We start from the raw sequence: 19,629 nt of genomic DNA, 5'->3' as shown, positions 1-19,629 counted from the left end.
GATACCTACAGAGAGGATAATTACTACAAGCATAATGCGTTATAATTGTAGAAGCATTTATTGATGTTTAAAACTCACAGAAACAATGAACTTAATAGTTCATTCAACCGTTCTTTTTATTAGGTGTATCATCTTGTAAGGACATGGGATTTGTCATACGATTTAAAGTAGCTCTGACCTTGAACAAATACTTTAGCCTCTCAAAACTGTATCTGTAAAATGAGGATAACTCTTTGTTGCTCAACCCAGATTCAAGAATAAAATGAGACAATAAGTGCAGAAGTACTTCGTAAATTATAAAAAGTGCCAGTACAATATGATACCCAGCTATCCATATTATTTCTAGATACTTCCAACTTCCTAATTTCAAATTATAATTGGAAGCACTTATTAATTAATACTAGCAATACAAAGCCATGATATAAATTACTTTTAAACCATAAAACCAACAGTAATTACTTTTTTATAGAAAGATTAATTGTATAAAGTTGCTTTCAATTAAAAGATGATGTATAACAAAGTCATACTAATGAAATTAATATTAATTTGAAATTACAAGAGGATTAAATAGCATGACTGAACTGACAAAATTTTTTCGTCTCAAAAATATTATGTAATACTGATACTTTATTATAATATGACTTAAATAAATCATGTTTATGAATATGCAGCTCTGATGTCTCTCTATATAAAGAGTATATGTGTATATATACATGTATGTATAAATTTTAAATTTTAAAATTTTAAATATGTAAAGGAATGATGAATGTTAAAATATGACCAATATGACAACTCATTAACAGAGTTAATTGACTATGAATCAGGACAAATTCTTGCATCTTCACCTCTATAACCTGTATCTGAAAAAATTTTAATATCCCTCCTGTAGACTTTGACAATATCAGTAGCATAAAATAATGTAAGCACTATCCCTAATACAGGTAGCCACCAGTGCGCGGTGACCACCAATAATGAATGTCCTGCAACTTTTTGAGCTTCTTTGAAACTCTATTCATAGTTCTTTCTGCAGGTGTATCTGTGGTTGTTACTGCCTCATTGTGTGAGATATTTTATCTTTCCAAACTCAACTTGCTTAGTCAGGCATGAAGGGGCTCATTTTCCCAGAAGTGGAGGACCAGGCCCCATGTGTTTGGCAGAGAAGTTTTCTCCTTTTGCAAAAGTTTTTTCTGGGCTCAACGAATATTTTTCATGTTGATTTTCAACAGTTTCTCTTATCCTCCATCCTGTCCCTCTGCTCAGTCTCTCTCTACCACTTCAACCACTAAAGTTGTCAAAGTGCATTTACAAACGAACCAATCTTTTATGGCAAGAGCAACTGAGAAATCTTTATTAAGACATGTAAATAATCATGATTAGAACCTAGAATTTATACTTCCTTTATAAAATTATGTTTTCAATATTAAGAAAAAATCCAGAGGGGTTATAAAAGATACTGTCATATTTATTTTCAGCCTAAGAAAGCATATAGTTTGCTTACCTTTAATAATGTTGGGTTTTGGTGGCATGCTGAACTCATAGACTGTTGGTTCTGAATATCCCAATCTATTGGCAGCTGTAATTTGAACTTCATACCCCATTGTCCACTGTAGATGCTCTAAAATAATGTGGTCTTTATTTCCCTGCACTTTTTTCTCTAGCCACTGGTCTTCTTTATCTTTCTGTAAAGGCAATACAAATATATTTTGTAAATACCCATACACTAAAGTTGTGCTCTTTAAAAAAAATAATTTATCTTGAAATGGAGCAAGTGGGTTTATTAAATCGAAAAAAGGCTATTATCTCATCCACTGGGATAAATGAAGTTTTATATAGATGAAGTTATTTCTAAGATTTTTCCACAAAAAATGTAATTGTTTTTAAATTAGCTGGAGTGATAATTCATAATGAATCCTTGATGATTCAAATGATAATTCACCTCCATAAAGATTTTTTAAAATTTCACATATATCAGTTTGCTATTTAGCCACTTTGTTGATTATTAATAATCATGTGAACAGGGAAAACAAAATATTATGTATAGAAAAATCTTAACATACCCATTAAAATAATTTCCAGAGACTATTGTTTAATGTTTGGGGCAGGGCAGGCAGTGGGTAGTAAAGTGTCTTACAAATAAAGTCTGGATTTTTAAAATAGATTTAAATTTCCATTATCATTTTTTATTACTATGATGTTTTGGACTTATAATGAAGCAACATACAAGGAAAATTATTACCTGTTAAACAAGTTATTAACATAAGAAAATAAAATATGTTACCCTATCCTGAACATTCTACGCTTAAATCCAGATTCTTTTTCTAAAATAAATGTTTTGGACAACATGCTATTTGAATAACTCCTTTAAAAAACATACTATGACTACAGTTACAAAAAATTGAAATAATTTTATGGATTAACCTATCCTAAGCAATGTGAACATTCAGCTGAGCCATATTTTAACCATTTAAAGTTTAAATGGTAACCTCTGTCTGTGTCCCTCATCTCTGTTACAGAAATGAGGGTAGCAGCTGCCTCTGTTAGCTTTCATCAGGAAGCAAAGAGGAAAACTGAGTAAATTGTATATTCCAAGGAATCAAGAATCATAACCACTTAACAAGTGACAGCTATTATTAAAAAGAAACTATTTCCATCATAACTATACAGAAATGAAATGATGTTTTCTCTGAAATCACATATCTAATAATCCAATAATCCATCACTGCCATTGAAAATCTCAATTTCCCAGAGGTGTAATTATAAATAAATTGTAACCTGGAAATAGTGATAGACATATAGATATATAGACAGATCAATAGATCGATTAGTCAATCTTTTTTAACCTCAGAGCTCAGCCCAGTATTACGTTATGTTGAGCCAATATTTTACAATGTTTATTTGACTAGAAAGAATAATAATGTTTTCCACACTTATAGTGAAAAATGAGGATTTGTTATCTAAAATCAAATTGTGGAAGTTAAATTCATGGTTGCATTAAATTGATGGTACTACAAATATTAAGTATCCTTCAAAAGGATATAAGACCACATTACAGTTATGGTACCATACTGTGATTCTCTTTTCTGACTTAATTGGTTCCATAGAACTTTTATTACAGAGGAAGTCGGCTGGCCTCTTTTGTTGATTCATCTAAAACTGGAGATACTACCCCCCTCCAAGTGTTTCGGACAAGCACTTAAAATTATCATATAAACAAGAGGTAAATTCCCTTATTTTCTGAAACTTATAAACTGACTAATTTATTAGACTGGGCTGGTGTCCAGTGTTATGAAGTGTACTGAAAAGCCATTGGAAAACAACAGTTTGGACCAGAAACCTTGTAACTTGTCTAAGTCATTAAATGACCAGTAAAGTTAAGAAAGGAATCTAGGTGTGTTTTTGAATTACTTAGAGTAGCTGTGTCATTAGCTAGGATTGTCCCAACATCCGCTTTCTTCATCAGTTCATTCATCAATTATTCAGTCTTTAGTGGATAGTGAGACTGTTCTAGAACTATGAACAAAACAGTGAATAAAACGTACGAATCCTTATTTTGGAATTTACAAACCAACACAGAAGGAAGACCATGAGTTCTTTGAAAAACAAGAGGGTGTTTTGGGAGCATATAATAGGGAGAACTAATAGAGTCCAGGAATCAGGAAGGTTTTCTCTGGGGAAGTAATGTCAACTTTGCTGGAAATAAGAAACTCCAGTACCATTTTTCTTTTCATTCATCCTCACCTAGTGAATGAAGATGTGATTCCTTCACAGAAGTTTTGATCCAAAAAAATAGGCAAAATGACTGAAAACCTCAGAAAGATGCACAATCACTGGGAGATATAAAAACAGACACTGTATGTGTATTGTTTTAAGTACATACAAAAGCACTTCATAGGCATTGACCAGAAGAAATAAAAAGCTTACAAAAATCTCCACTGAAGGGCTTCCCTGGTGGCGCAGTGGTTGAGAGTCTGCCTGACGATGCAGGGGACACGGGTTCGTACCCCGGTCCGGGAAGATCCCACATGCCGTGGAGTGGCTGGGCCCATGAGCCATGGCCGCTGAGCCTGCGCGTCCGGAGCCTGTGCTCCGCAACGGGAGAGGCCACAACAGTGAGAGGCCCGCGTACCACAAAAAAAAAAAAAAAAAAAAAAAAAAAAATCTCCACTGAAAAATAATTTTAGATCATATATGATATATGACATATATACACAAACATACATATAAACAGTAAAATACATATATAAATCATTGATAGATTGTAAATTGTATATAGACACATATACAGAAAGGAGGAGATAAGGAGTAGGAAGACTGAATGATCAGATAAGGGCAAAGTTACACAAAGAAGTAGAGAGTTGCCCCTGTGGATGTCCCCTTACCTCAATAATTAAGTATAAGTTCTAATTTATTATCAAATGCTTGGTGAAAATGAATATTTGCGTGGAAATCCAGAGTTGAGTTTTGCTTTGGATCTGAGTGGAGATGTGGATGAAAGAGCCAGAAATAAGCCAACAGCTGATATCTGTGTTACCCTAGGATATAATTTATTATTCAGAGGGACAAAGAGACTTCACGTCCTTTAGGTTATTCTCCAAAAATACTATTTCTGAGAATTGAGCATTTGAAGTGAAACTTCCTGACAAGCCCAAGGCATGCAGATAGTCTCTTGTGAATATCCAGTCACTTAACTTTCAATTGTTGAAGCTCTTAGCCTGATAAATTAAAAGCCCCTCCATCATTTTAGATAGTTGGACTGATGGCATAAGGAACCAAAAGGAGTTCTAATAATTTCCCCAATTTGAATCAATTTTATTTTCCATTCACCATTAGACAAGGAGGCTTTTTAATCCCTTAATTGCTATTCCTAGGGAAGAGGGGAAAAAAATAAAGTGGGTGTTACCAAATACTTTCCTAGGCATTAAAATCTCATTTATGCATTTGTAGAGTGCCTAATTTACAGAACTTAAGTGCTGAGGGAACAATTTAAGATAATCAAGTTGCAAAAAGTTCCCCTAGGTAATTTAATGAGATGATTTGCTGAATACGGCTATTATTAATAAGCCAGTTAAATGTTGAAGGGCAGCTACTGCAAAAAATATGGTCATTTTGCTTTGATATAGTTTCTTTTAAGCAATCCTTTTTGTCAGAACATAGATAGCAGGGCCATATGACCATTAAGGGGATCCTTAAAAGTTATTCTAAAATCATAATATCAGCATATAGGGAAATGTTTGGTATCAGCTGTATAGAGAGAAGAGTGGAGGAGAGATGGAGAGTGTTTTGGTTTGCTTATCTGTAGATGACTCCTTGACTGCTTTTATTCATAATAAGAAAATATCTACTAACTTTCTTTTCAAAGTCTCAGAATATATATGGTCAACATCATCTTAAGTAAAAACTGAATAATTATAAAAAGAGAGGACAATAGAGGCGAGCTTGTATTAACCTTATTAATTTTAAAGTTCCTGTGATTGCACTGTGTTATGATTTAAGATTGTGTGTTCCCATGCAAGCTGCCTGGACTTCCAGTAGCCTGGTTCAGCTATTCACTACTTGTATGACCTTACAGAAGGCCCCAGAATTCTCTAAAGCTCTGTTTGTTACTCTGAATATGAGAGGTGATTTAGCAATCTGGATAATCTACACACACACACACACACACACACACACACACACACTCTGCTGTGATTGGGAAAAATGCAAGGTTTGGAGTTTTTAGGAGAGCTTCAAATTCTAATCTCTTTTTTAACGTTATTATAGTTGATTCAAACTGCCTTTGTTCCAGGTCCTGAAGCTTGGTAAAATTTTGTAAACTGGACCCTACTTTATCGATTCCTACTGTCCATCACCGAGGTACTTCTTTAGGGGAAAATAAGATCTAATTTTTCCTATTCATCACCTTCTGTGTTCTCACATCCCATGAAAATTCACACAGTGCAAGTGTTTTCCCTTGCATTTATTAATTCTTGTATTTATTAATCTAGATACAGGATCATTTATAATTGCACAACGTAGACTAACTAATTTATTGTCATCGATGCATTTATTCATTCAGACAACAATTAGTCTATTTGATGCTAACAATACAAGGATGAATAAAAATCATCATTTTCACTAACAGCAAAGAAAAAAATACCAAAATGTTTAGTACCCTTTAATGTCCATAGCTATTCAATGTTGGAAAATATTTCAAAACTTAAACTGATGGCTTTAAAGAAATGTCAATATACACACCTAGACATAATTAAATGAGAAAAAAAGTTATTAATAAACTGTTAATAATTTATTAGAAAATAAGTTCCCTCAACAACAAAACCTCAATTCTACTTATTTATTATTTTAATACCCTTTTCAAAATATACTTTTCTTTTTCTATGGCCATTGAGATACAACTTTCCAGACTTTGAGTCAGGCTTAAGAAGGTCAATTATGACCTAGAAACACATGCTAGAGCAGTGTTTCTAGTCCCTATAGTATATTCCTCAAAATTGATGTTAGGTCACTAATTTTATTTAACCCTTCTTAGCTGAGGAAATTTATTTAATGTACCAACACTAAGTGATAGTTATGATCCGATACCTATCATCAAATTTGAGAGAAAACAGTGAAAAACTAATGGAAGCATGTACAAAACTATTTATTAAATTATACAGAGTTCTTTTGATATTACAATATGAAGTAGGTAAAAATATTCTGTACATAGAATAACTGCTTTAATTTTTTCTATACACATTATAAGATTAATGTTTATCTTTATTCTCCAAATACATTGTTTAATCTTGACTTATTAGAGATGTTAATTTTCACAATGGGTCCATGGAGGCATCTAATTCTTCTTTTATTACTCTAGCTCTGTTCTAATAGATTCTGTCTTCTTAATAGGCCACTGAACAAAGTTGTGTGCTCTATCTACTACAAGATAACAGAATAATGTGTTTCCTGATTCATAATCTATAGGAAGTTAAACATTCTCTATATTGCAATATGATTAGTTTTCCTTTTCCAGTGAAATGCAGGTTTAAATATTCAGATTCAATGTCTGCTATAAATCAACACTCACATAAGGAATATATTATCTCAATTTTGTTTCCTAGCTTATAAAATGTATAGTCCTGTGCACAGGGGAGTTGAAAGGTAGGGTCAAAGAAGCAATCAACTAAAACTCATAAGAGTGTTCCTTACTTTCCAAATGTACCTATTTTATTTCCATAGAGCTTATCCAACTAAAAATTGCATTGCATATAGCTAAATAAAATTTTAATTTGTTCAGCTGCACTTTACTCCACTGTGGAATTCATGCAGTTTGAGGAACTAATAGATGAAGTAGCTTGGAATCATACAAAGAACAGTAATAAGTTATTTTTGAAATAGTTATTATTTCAATTACAAGTACAAATATCAAGGTAAATGCAGCTATAAACATTTAGCAACTGAATCTTGAACATGAAAGTTTTTAATGTGAAGAAGTAACCTGTTTAGAAAGAAAATGTAGAGAAAATTATTCCTCCCCAAGGTGGGCTGTTGTTTGACCACATAAATATAACTTTATACTGAATCTTGGAATTTGCAAATTGGGCCTGCAGATCATGATATTTGCAGGATGGAGGAGGTGATAAAGGGAGAGAAAGAAAAATATAGGAATATGGAGATGATTTTAGTGTATTGGAGTACAAGGCATACCACTAAATGATATGGTAAAGATAAACTGGATCAGAATGGTTGTATTTGGAGGCACAGGTCCTAGACGATTAAGATGGGACAGTGAATGAGGAGTCAATACAATCTCCACAGGCAAATTTCAATTCAGTCCTTACTACTGCAAAAGCGTTTCTGCTATAAAGTCTCATGTTTTGTTCCCCATCCCCACAGGTGACCAAGTCACCCCAATTCTGTAAGGTTCAGTTTGTCCATTAAAAAATGTGAAAAAAAATCACTTTATGTATGATTATATATTTTTTTCTTCCAAGAGTTAGCAATACCTTCCTTGAAATACAAAGGATATGAGGAATTATTTTTACAAATCTTACCGTAGAAGCCCAAAGTTCTACTAATAGAACAGTGTTCCCTGCTAAAATGCTAATATGCTTTAGAGCAATTACCCAGTAATTAATTATCCATCAATTATAGCTATGTTTGAATTATGCAACCCATCATTTTCATTACGATATTTAAAATGAGATTCACTAGTAATTTTTGTAGTTAGATAAAGCTGGCTCTTGGAAATTAAGAGGAGAGGGTTGGCAAGACAGAAATAAGATGGAATTGGGGAGAAACTAAAACTTTCTTTTATTGGTAGAGTAAACACAGATATTGAGTAAATAGACAAAAGCAGGGCATTGCTAACATTAGGCTGGTTGGGGGGAAGAAAGGCAAAATAATGGAAGCTAGAGATTTACTGAAAACAAAACTTTTTCTTTTTCAAGTTTTAATCTGAGGCAGAGCCACATTAGCTACATGTAAAGGTAAAATATATTGATGACCTATCTAAATTTGAATCACTCAAAATTTTCTAATCTTATTATAGTTAACACTTTACTTATCTGTAATACTTTATTATCTGTGTCCTTGTATGTTTCACACATAACTTCTCATAGAAGACTAATTCTAATACACATTAAGGAAACCAAAGTAAACTTGGTCAGCATTTTAAACAGCAATTTATGTTTTCAAATATATACATATATTTCCCCTTGAATGTCTATTTCCATTTCGTGAATCTAATTGGCTCTAAACAGATGTAGTGATACTCCAGTGAACATTTTCTTTTCAACAATGACTGGGACCACTATTTGCAATGGAGTGAGTGGTAGTGGGAGAAGCTAAACATACTGTAATGGGTGGTTCTGGATGGACCACTGTTATGTCACCCAAAGTGCCAATAATGTGCATTTTTAGATACATAGGATTCATGACAGGTGCACTGTTATGGACTAAATTGTGTACACCCTCACAAATTCATATGTTAAAGTTCTAATCTCCAATGTGATTCTGTTAGGAGATGTAGCCTTTAAAGAGGTAATTATGGTTACAAGAGGTCCTTAGGATGGAGCCCTAATCCAAGAGAACTTGTATTTTCATAAGACGAGGAAGAAATACCAGAGATGTGTGTGCACAGACAAAAGGTCATGTGAGGACACAGCAAGAAGGTAGCCATCCACAAGCCAAGGAGAGAGGCCTTGGGAAAAACTAAACCTGCTGAAACTTTGATCTTGGTCTTCCAGACTCCAGAACTGTGAGAAAACACATTTGTGTTGTTAAAGCCACTTGGTCTGTGGCATTTTGTTATGGCAGCCCTAGCAGACTAAGACAGCCTTTATAATGATAAAGGTAATTACTTTAACAGTATGTTGAAGACTCCATTGTTTAGCTGACCCAACTCCCAACTATAACACCTTTATTTTAGTGGTGGTCATGAGACATATTCTATCTAATGAGACATAATTCTAATTCTGCTTGGTGGAGTTTTTGAAAAATGGGTATGGTATTGCTGGAAAAACAGACAAATTAAGCTTAAACAGCCTATTGCTCCTTTTGTTCTTTTTGCTCTCTTCACATTCTAAAGGTAGATGTGAGGGCAACATCTTAGGAACACAAGATAATCTATATGAAGACAAAAGCCAACATGCTAAGGATAAAAGAACATCAGGAAAAACAATTTGGACACCTGACTGTATAGCTGAACAAAGTCACAGCATTCCTACGTATGCAGGCTGTATTAATAAAACTCACTAATAGATGAAGAAAAGATACAATTTGAAAGAATAAATATTTGCCATCATCAATTGAAATGAGTTATTCTGGTTAAACTCAATATAACATTTGTGTTATTTCTAATATCAACTCTTCAAAAGGCCAAGACAAGCACAACTTTTAGTTTTAGGTAGAAATTATACATATAGAAAGATATTAAGCATATTTTTACAACTGGTCATTGAATCTCAGGGTTCACCATGGGATTTTATTGAGGTTACCTACAAATTCTTACCATTCATCTGGATTTAGTACCATACATTTTTCTGGGTGCAACTGTAGGCCACAATCTTCATTCAAGTTGTTTTCTCCCAGTTTAATTCACACTAATTTGATTTAAGTGTGTGACCCTTACAGAGAGACTCTTTCCCTTCCAAAGAGTTTCCAGATGGTCAAATAAGAATGGCCAAGAAACCTGGCTTGACTACTGAAACACCATCAGATTCATAGAGAGACAAGTGATCCTTCCAGAGTTGTTTTGGAAGGGAGGCATGAAGTCTCCATAGCAGATTAGCCATAAAACACACACAGCTGTTCATCATCCCCAGCTTGAAACCTGCAACAAAGAGGGGTCCTGGGAAGGGGATATCAGTTGGAAATGTAAAAGACTGAACTGGTGTCTAAAATTAATTGTTGACGTGTGCTACTCAAAATTAGACTCCTTTTTACTATCCCTCAGAATTGAGATGTTTGGATACTACATATAAAATAGACAACTGATGGAAACATACAGTACAGCACAGGGAACTCTACCTAATACACTGTGGTAACCTAAATGGAAGAGAAGTCCAAAAGGGAGGGGATATCTGTATGTGTATGGCTGATTCATTTTGTTGTGCAGTAGAGGCTAACACAACATTGTAAAGCAACCATACTCCAATAAAAATTATTTTTAAAAAATGAAAATATTTAGATGTTTGAATTTAAAAGCAACAACTTTATAATTTAGAAAATTGTGGATTTGTGGGAAAATAGTTAAAATTCATCTATGTACTATTAAGGAGAAATTACACTATTTTCTAAAATATAATAAACTTGGAAAGTATTAATAAGTGTTCAGTAAACATAAACATGAAATTGAGACATTATGGGCCTAATTATAAACATTAGTAAAACAGAAGGTTAAAAAAAAATAAATTAAAAATAAAATGATCCCTAAATTTCCAAGGTTTGCCTGATGTGGAGAAAAAAAATAAGGAATATTTTTCAATCTGTTTTGTGAGGCCACCATTACATTGACACTATAAAACAAACAAACACAAAAAAGTAATCATGCCAACTGGAAGCCAGAAAATTTTTAAAATTCAGTGTTACATTTCAAAAATTGCAAGAAATGAGTAGGTGTTGGAATACAAAAAGATGTATGTGAATTAAAAATGATAGCTGCACATAATTTTGTCATGGAAACAAATTTAAGGGAATTTATTAAATGTATTAAAGTGAATTTTGAAAGGATGGAAAATGAAAAAAAATTAAAATAAGTAGAATTGACACAGTATTATGGAGATAATCATAATCATTAGTAAATAAACTTTACAAAGTTTAATTAAAATTGTCTTTCATTTTTAACATATTCCATAGTAGACACAAATACTCAATGGTTCTTATGGCAAAGTTGTTAACAGAAATCACTTCTAGTGGACTTTGAAGTCATTTTCAGATGAAGGCAAAATCTATCAGGTGACTTTCTTCATCACTCTGCAACTAGAGGACATCCTTCATCCCCTGCATAGAAGACAAGTCCCAAGGCAGCTTTGAGCTGTCCAAAATCCCATATTAGTGCTAATTAAACTTGAAGAAATCTATTCCCTCTTTCTCAAGTTAAATGTGGTCATTCTTTTTAAAATGTTGATTAAGGTGATTTATTTTGTAAAATTCATATTAAATAATAAATGTATTTTGATTTAATAATAATTTAATAATTTATGAAAATAATAAAGTAAATTTGAGATGTGATTTGTTTATCCTACCTACAGTAACTAAAGTTGAGAAGATAGCTTAGCTTAAGGTACCAAAATCAAGCATAGTGGAAGGTGAAATATCCTGCTAACCTTGTCAGAAAACAGGGAAAGTGATATCTCATTGCTGAAATGTTGCTAAGTTTAGAAATCACAAGATGAAAACCATAGCATTATTTTGATTATCTACGCTTAGATTTTACAAAAAACAAACAAACAAGCAAACATTCTACAACATATAATGATGAATTTCAGCAATGGAAAATTAGCATTTGAATTCCTATGAAAACACTTTGTCGTTGTTACCTAATATGCATTCACTTCTGATATATCTATGAATTCAATGCAAATGTAATGCAACTTGAAAACACTATGCAAAGTGATAATAAACAGGGTACTTACACTTCTATATTTCACGATGTATTCCAAAATAGGGGCCCCTCCATCATCTTGTTTGGTGATACTGAGTTTAAAGCTCTTCCCACTGCTTGGTTGTCCATGTATCGACGGAGGACTTGGTTCACCTATATATGCAATACAACATTCTTGATATTTGCACAGACCTCATATATGTAGAGAAACTGAATTTTAATTAAAAAAACACTGTCATGTAATCAAAATGTATGATGTTATCCTGGGTTTATCACTTTCTATTTGCCCTTTATTGTGATATAAACTCTATCCTCTTTTTACCCATCCAAGAAATATAAACATTCATAAATCTGGAAATATCATGCCAAAATTGTGAAAACTCAGAACTAAATATAATGTTTATATTGCAAATGCTCTGAGAATAGAACTCATTACATTACACAAGTGTACAACTTTATTTCTTATATTAATAGTCTACTATCTTTTTTCTAATGTAAGTAGTTTGTAAACATTTTGTAAATATTTATGAATATAAACATATTGTCATCAAACTATATAAAATATATACCTACCAGGAACTACAATAGCTTAGCAATTAGTTATCTGCTTTAATAAACAGATTTTAGCTAGATGCAGATTTTAATAAAGAAATTTTGTAGTACCCAATCCATAGGAGGGTTTCCAATCTGTCTTTTTTCTTTTTTCTTAATTCTAGTTTCATGAAAATACTTCCTTTTAGTGTTATTATTCATATGGAGATGGTCTTATAATAAAGATATTTGTAATATTTTTAATATGAACAGGGATCTACTGAAGTGGAAGAATTTTCTATATGAAGGGTGCCATCATTGCTTGGCAACTTGGAATGGGAATTCTCTGTCCTGTGTCACGTATGTGATGTCCTTGGGTATGCACTGGCATGCTTTGCCTCTGTTTCCTCCAATTCCCTATGGATATGGATATGGATATGATAAGGTAACACTAAGAAACTTTTAGTGGACATGATCTAATTTGCAAGGTTCCAGAAAACTGTAGTACCTGGCCTACTCAGTGGAATGCCGAGACAGACAAACTAAACAGAATATAGTGGAGAGGATGGCATGCCTCCCAAACTAGAGAATCTGGGTTTTTTCTCAGCAGATTACCTTTATTTCCAATACAGTGTTGATAAACTTAAGCAAGTGGGTATTTTATTTGAGAAAAGGCAAATCATTAAAGAAATATGACAATTGAGAGTGCTGGCATGCAAGTAAATAGTAAAATAGCCTTGTATATATAGTACAACCATATAGAAGTAAGGTAAATGGAGAAATTATACAGTGATTGTTCATTAAAGTTAATTAAATTAGTGTGAAGGTATTATGACATGATTTACATGCAACATAATATATTTTCCATAAATGAATTAAAACTACTCCACAAAACAGTACAATAATGCCTTAAAATAATTCAATAAGAGAATATGAGAAAAACTATGAAGAGTGGTGCTGCTGAGGACTACAAGCAGTGAAGGGATAGATCTCCATTTAAATAAGGCAAAGTTGTTCTAGAACCATTTTAGTCTGAAAGTAGGATTCTAAGTCAAGATGTACTTGCAGTCATCCTGGTGATAATAATAAAGAGGAACTGAAAAAGACACTGGCATCAGGAACGGAGACAAGAGAACACATCTGACATTTTACGATAACCAACAGAAAAGTACTGGTCACAAATTAGGATAAGATAATTATTGCTGCCAATTTGCCTGCCCTAATACAAGTATATGATAGACAGGGTTATGTATAGATTATATAATGGTGTTTGTTTAGTCACACTCAAGTTTTCTCACATTTTTAAACAATTTATTCAACATAAAGGAAATCTATACTGTTTTAAGTCTGTCTAACTTCATGTAAATGCAGTTGACTTCACTCCAAAAGAGGATAGTAACAAGAAGGAGGCTGCAATAGTCATTCTTCTGCAGTCACCACTGCAATGGATTAATTTACTAGTACCTTTTTCTCACACTTAGGGTCTACGTAATTCATGGAATAAAGGCAATGGTCATGCTTCAGCAAAAGACTAGAACATTAAACATGTCTACTCTCTCACAGAATATAGTCTGAGCACTACAATTTAATTAATCAGACTGAATAAGTAGGACACCTTCCTGATTGGACAATTTCCTGAGAGCAATTTTACTGTATATATTGCAGTGCATTTTTCTTTTTCCCTTGCTCCAGCACAATGTTACTTTTTATAAATCTGAGATGCCACCATCTTCAGAAACCACTTCAACAAGGACATAATTCACTTCCTCAAAGTGTTGAAATGTCTCCCTGCATTTTAAAATTCCACTTAAATTTGCAAGTGAAGAGCATAGCAACAAAGAGCAAAACAGAGAAGATTACTTACGAACTGGTAATGTTTGGAAATTTTCTATTTTACTGTAATCTCCTTGTCCTTTTCCATTTACGGCTGCAACTCTGATTTCATAAGTTGTATTTGGCTCCAGGTTGCTCAAAACAACAATTGCTAAAAGAAAAAAAAAATAGGCCTATGATTAATGCATTTTAATAAGTAAAACAAATCAAACTATTACAAAGCTGAGTGAACAATATCACTGTAAATCTTTCCATGAAATACCTGAAAAAAATAAGAAATACACATAAGAAGTGAATGATTTGTGAACAATCCTCTTCTTCATCTCTATTTTAGCTTTCTACCCACATGCAGTAACTTTCAAAGATGAAAATTAGTAGTTCCTTTTGTGATACTTACAACTCACAAAGTAGAAAGTAAAATATTTTCTTTCATCTTTTTAATATTCAATTTTTAAAAAAGGATTTAAATAAAGCATCTTTACAGAATGCATTCTCAAATACTTTGCCTACTCAAAACAGATGATTTCTACAGAAGTTAATGGAGATATAGAATTCAATATCTAGAAGTCTGGCCTCCAGTATAAGGTGTTTGAGTCACATCATAGATGTGTCACTAAGTTGACTACTATAATAGTGGATCATTTGTTCAATAATCTCAAATCAAATCAAATTATTTTTAACACTAGCTTGGAGCTTGTCATCTCTTGTATTTTCTCTCTGAATTTCTTCTCAATTATATACCATACCAAGCCTGGACACAAAGGAGAAGAAAGAATCTGAAAAAGTACAGGGATATAAAAGTTTATTAGAAACATCTCTTGGGAGTGTCAGCCCCTTTAATTTGCCAGAAAGTTTTAAATTCAATTGCAGATTTCAAAATTTTGCATCTTTACAAATTCCTATGGTGGAGCTAAAAAAATCCATAGTTGCTTCTATCCTTACTGTTTTTGCTAAAAAAGGCAAAAATTAACTAGTGGAAATGGCAATGCCTTGATGAACAATCAAAAGGAAGTTATGTCTGGCTTACAAAATAACAAAGTCAGATGATCAATTCATAATAGAAGACATAATCAATCATAAAATAAAAGATTAAACCATAAGTAACCAGGATCACATTTGTAGTACTATTGATTAACATGAACAATGACTGAAGATGATATACAGTCAATAAAATTCCAATATAATTTATTAACATGTTTATGATAATTAATATATATTCACTAAATAAGATTTTTCATTTTATGTTGAATGAATATACTTAATGAATTTGTTTTGATACTTCCTTGTGCTCCCTTCTTTTCCCTAATATTATCATATATGCCAGATAAATATTAATGGCAAAAATATGGTTCAGATATCAACCAGACCTTATTTAATCCAGTACAGATGTTTCAAAATCATTAGAAAGGATACATTTCCAATTAGTGAAAATTATGCTTGCATTTTCTCAGTTTCTCTACCTTGTAAGAAAACTGAACTTGCTTTTGAGAGTTCATGGCCTTGTCAAGCCTCAGATGAAAACACATGGTGTCAAAGCTAAGGAGGCCAACTGGGGAAAAATGGATTGGCAGGGAAATATAACTGATTAGAAGCTGCAAGGTAAATCAGAAAATTAAGACTTGAATTCAATTCGTTCTGACAAGCTAACAACCTGGGAGCTTTTTCAGGAAAGCCAAACCCAGTTGTCCTGGAGTCAGTGAAATACATAATATTAGCCCAAGAAAAAGAAGACGACTACAATAGAGAGACCGTTAGTGGACAGATGACACTGGTCATGAAGATTATGGAAAGGGAGAGGGAATCAAACTAAGAATTAGGCAGCTAAAATGCTAAGAAGTTGGAATCCTATTGACCTTATGAGAGAAAGCTTCCACTCAAGGTCAGCATACGAAGGAATTCAAGAGTTAAAAATTCATCATATTTATCATTTAATAAGTTAATAAATATAGCAAATTTAAAGCCAAAGTGAGCTAGAGCTGCAGAAATTAATGCCTTATAAAAGTGTGTTTATTCTTCAGGGCTTGTAACAAAAACACTTGGGCCGTTGGACAATCAATACTGTCATGGAGTAGTTTGTATCTGATTATCCTCTTCTTTACCCTAATGAAGAATGACTTGATGTAGCATGGACATATGAGAGACTCCAGCAGGAAGTAACCAGACTGCAATAACCTTTGTAATAAGACATTTAGTGATGCAGACTTTAGACTCATGAAAGAAGTCGTGTGGCTCTGGGCCAGATTCCACCACTGACTAAGATTCAACCAGGTCTTAGGACTGAGGTAGTCTCTCAACTTCTAAAAAGACACTTTTATTAAATGTAATAGAAACAAAGTATAAAAATAAGTTTAAAGAAGGTATAGATAAAAAATTGTGATTCATGAAATAATCACCCCTGTATATCAATTATTTATGCAAGTGGGGATATTATCTACAGACTGTGAAATAATACAAAATAATGGATCATCTAAAATTTATTCATCTTTAACTTTCTCTTTAATGGAAAAATATTTTATGTTTACAGGCAAAATAGTCTTAGTGATACTTATAAATCTTAACATTTACACAGATAATCTATACAGAGAGTCTCTACAAGAATATATGAGAGTTTGCCATAGATGCTTTTACTGCTACAGATAACTTTGGTATGTGACATGCCTCTCCATATTCTATGATGTAAAGATGCAGCTGTTACCATCATTTTAATATTATGAGATAGACTGTAACTTAGCTGTGTGGAACTAGTAATGCTTAGATTCAATTGTTTGTCTTTATGTAATCAAACAAGAAAAGCAACAGAATTTAAAGCACACAATTTTAATTGTAAATAAAATTATTCATTTCATCAGAAGTGTGGAGATCAGACTGTTCATCTTTTTAGGTTAAAAATGCATAGCAATAGAGCTATCAAAGTATCAGAGCAGAGCAAATCAGGGAAAATTGAGGAAATTACTTTGATTAAACAATTAAAACAACACACACACACACAACACAAAGCAAAGCAACTTCATATTTTACTTGAATTATCTGAGTGATTCTAGACAAACCTCTTTCTGGCTTGGGTTGCCAGCATTCCTCTTTCTCTAACATTTCATAGGGATTGTGAGTTATGGGTGTCCCTCTACCTCTGCCAAGGGGAAACCTATTTCTTTAATTGCGTTCTGATCAAGTCAGAGATGATTTTCCCCATGTTTCCTCTTATTTTTCTGTTCTGTGTCAAGACTCTCCTCTTTACTGACTGAGTTTCACAGCAGGGCAGTTTGTCAAGGAGAGGAGAAAAGAGGGCAAAATGATGACGGAGCTGTTATTACAACATTGGGCTAAAACATTTAATGTAAAGTGGATGAGGGAGGCCTTATAGAGGACCTTCCAAATTGTAGGGGAGAGGTGTGGAAATAAGCCTATTAATGCCAGTTTTACAAAATGATATACAAGAAATCAGTCTGTTTTTGAGTTCTGACTCTAAAGGTTTTGGTACAATAACCCGTGTTATAAAGCTTATTAACATTGTGTGAACATAAAGATTACTGTGTGAAATAGAAACAACTCCATAAATTGGGACTAATTTAAAGAGAGGGAAAGGAAAAGATTCAGGGGAGGCAAAGCCTACGTATGTAATTTGGCTTGCCTTTCTTTAATGAGAGGATGTATACATGAAATCATCCATAATTTACTGGCATATTACCAAACATAGGGTTTCTGAATACACAAGGTAGGGCTTGAAAGCAAACCACCACGTGAAATTCAAATGCTGTGTACTCTATAATAGAGCACCTCAAATTATGAAGTTAGTTAATGAAAGACGTTCTTTCCCCAAGTGTGTCCATACAATAGAACAACAGAACCACAAACTGAGGTGTGGGAATGGGTTCTTTCTCTACAATTTATTAGAAATTCAAACTCAAAAATTAGTTGAAAGTAGGTCTATATTACAAACCATTAAAAGTTCTTTAAGGACAAACGGCATACATTAAGGTCTTTCATAGTTATATTCAGTCAGCATGATTTGGAAACCATACTGCAATTCTGAAAATTATAAACAATCATGAATTTTTCTTTGACATGGCAACAGGGACAGGCTCTATAAAAAAGCTAATTTCCCTCACTAATATAATGTTTCTGCTTGATTTAAATATAACTGAGTTTCATAAATGGCCATTTTGTCACCTGGCTATAAATGTAAAAAGTACAGCAAAATACTGAAATGCATAAAAACAATGACATTTTAACTGGCAAATGAAAGGGAAATAGGAACTTTTTAAATATTATTTTTACAAGTATGGAAATGATATTACTAGAGAGAAAAATCTGAAGTTGTATTCTCTCTTTAAGAAGGGAATCAAACTTTATTAAAAGAAGTTGAACAAAATAAGTTTAGTTTGTTCAGATAATGAATTATAAATTACTCCCTTTGGCTGTCAAGAGAAGCAGAGGCTACAGAATATTTACAACCCTTGGAGCAAAATAAATTACATATTTACAAACTAATTATGCTGAGCAAAGGTCTAAAGTGAAATTAAATTTAGCCATGTTTTCTTAACTCTCTTAAACCCCAGATGTCTCCATGCATTTTTCCTGTCAATCAATGTAGGGAGATAAGGACTCCCTCGATGTAGAACTGTTGTATCATCCACCTAAAATGGAACTGTTCAGGTTGTCAAGAACTGTGAAACATGTCAGATAGCTATGGGAAAACACAAAGCTTGGCTAGGATAGAACTGATCATTCGAAATTACACTTGTTGTTAATCTCCTTAGATAAATCTAAAAACATAATGAAATCCCTGAAGTTTCTCACCTGAGATTCAGCTTTTGTTCTCTAAACAATTAAAACAAGACAAAAAAAAAAAAGCTTTCATTTTGAGGGAGAGAATTCTGACTCCTTTCTGCAGAAGTTTGCAATAGGCTTGAAAAAAAATAAAAGTAATTTTTTACCTTTTTATCCCTAATGTAGAACTTTTTACTACTTTGACTCCAGTTATTCTTTACATACATAAGAATGACTTCAGGGATAGTTTCATTATTAATGAAAAGTGTCTTTAAGTTTTCTTAAGCGGTTTATGTAAATAATCATCTCAGTTCAATTGTATTTTCATTTATTTTTGAAAATACAAATTTTTATTTTTGTACAAATTATACTATGTTTCAAGATTCCATTAGTTGCAAAAGAATATGATCTCACCTTTT

At 32.8% G+C, this 19,629-nt stretch overlaps 1 protein-coding gene across 1 annotated transcript in view; it reads right to left on the bottom strand.

The window, feature by feature from the left end:
• Positions 1 to 19,629, bottom strand: part of NCAM2 (neural cell adhesion molecule 2) — a 207,531-nt gene that overhangs the window by 37,559 nt on the left and 150,343 nt on the right. Inside the window, exons 13-15 of the mRNA XM_024732007.1 lie at positions 14,475 to 14,594; positions 12,111 to 12,232; positions 1,499 to 1,679 (exon numbers count right to left, since the gene is read on the bottom strand). Of these exons, the coding sequence (XP_024587775.1) occupies positions 1,499 to 1,679; positions 12,111 to 12,232; positions 14,475 to 14,594 (423 nt within the window). The remainder of the gene's footprint in view (positions 1 to 1,498; positions 1,680 to 12,110; positions 12,233 to 14,474; positions 14,595 to 19,629) is intronic.

The sequence above is a fragment of the Neophocaena asiaeorientalis genome, unplaced genomic scaffold, assembly GCF_003031525.2.
Source record: "Neophocaena asiaeorientalis asiaeorientalis breed wild unplaced genomic scaffold, Neophocaena_asiaeorientalis_V1.1 scaffold55, whole genome shotgun sequence".
Lineage (NCBI taxonomy): Eukaryota > Metazoa > Chordata > Mammalia > Artiodactyla > Phocoenidae > Neophocaena > Neophocaena asiaeorientalis.
Note: the sequence above shows the minus strand (reverse complement) of the source record. Positions and strands in the feature narration are given on the sequence as shown.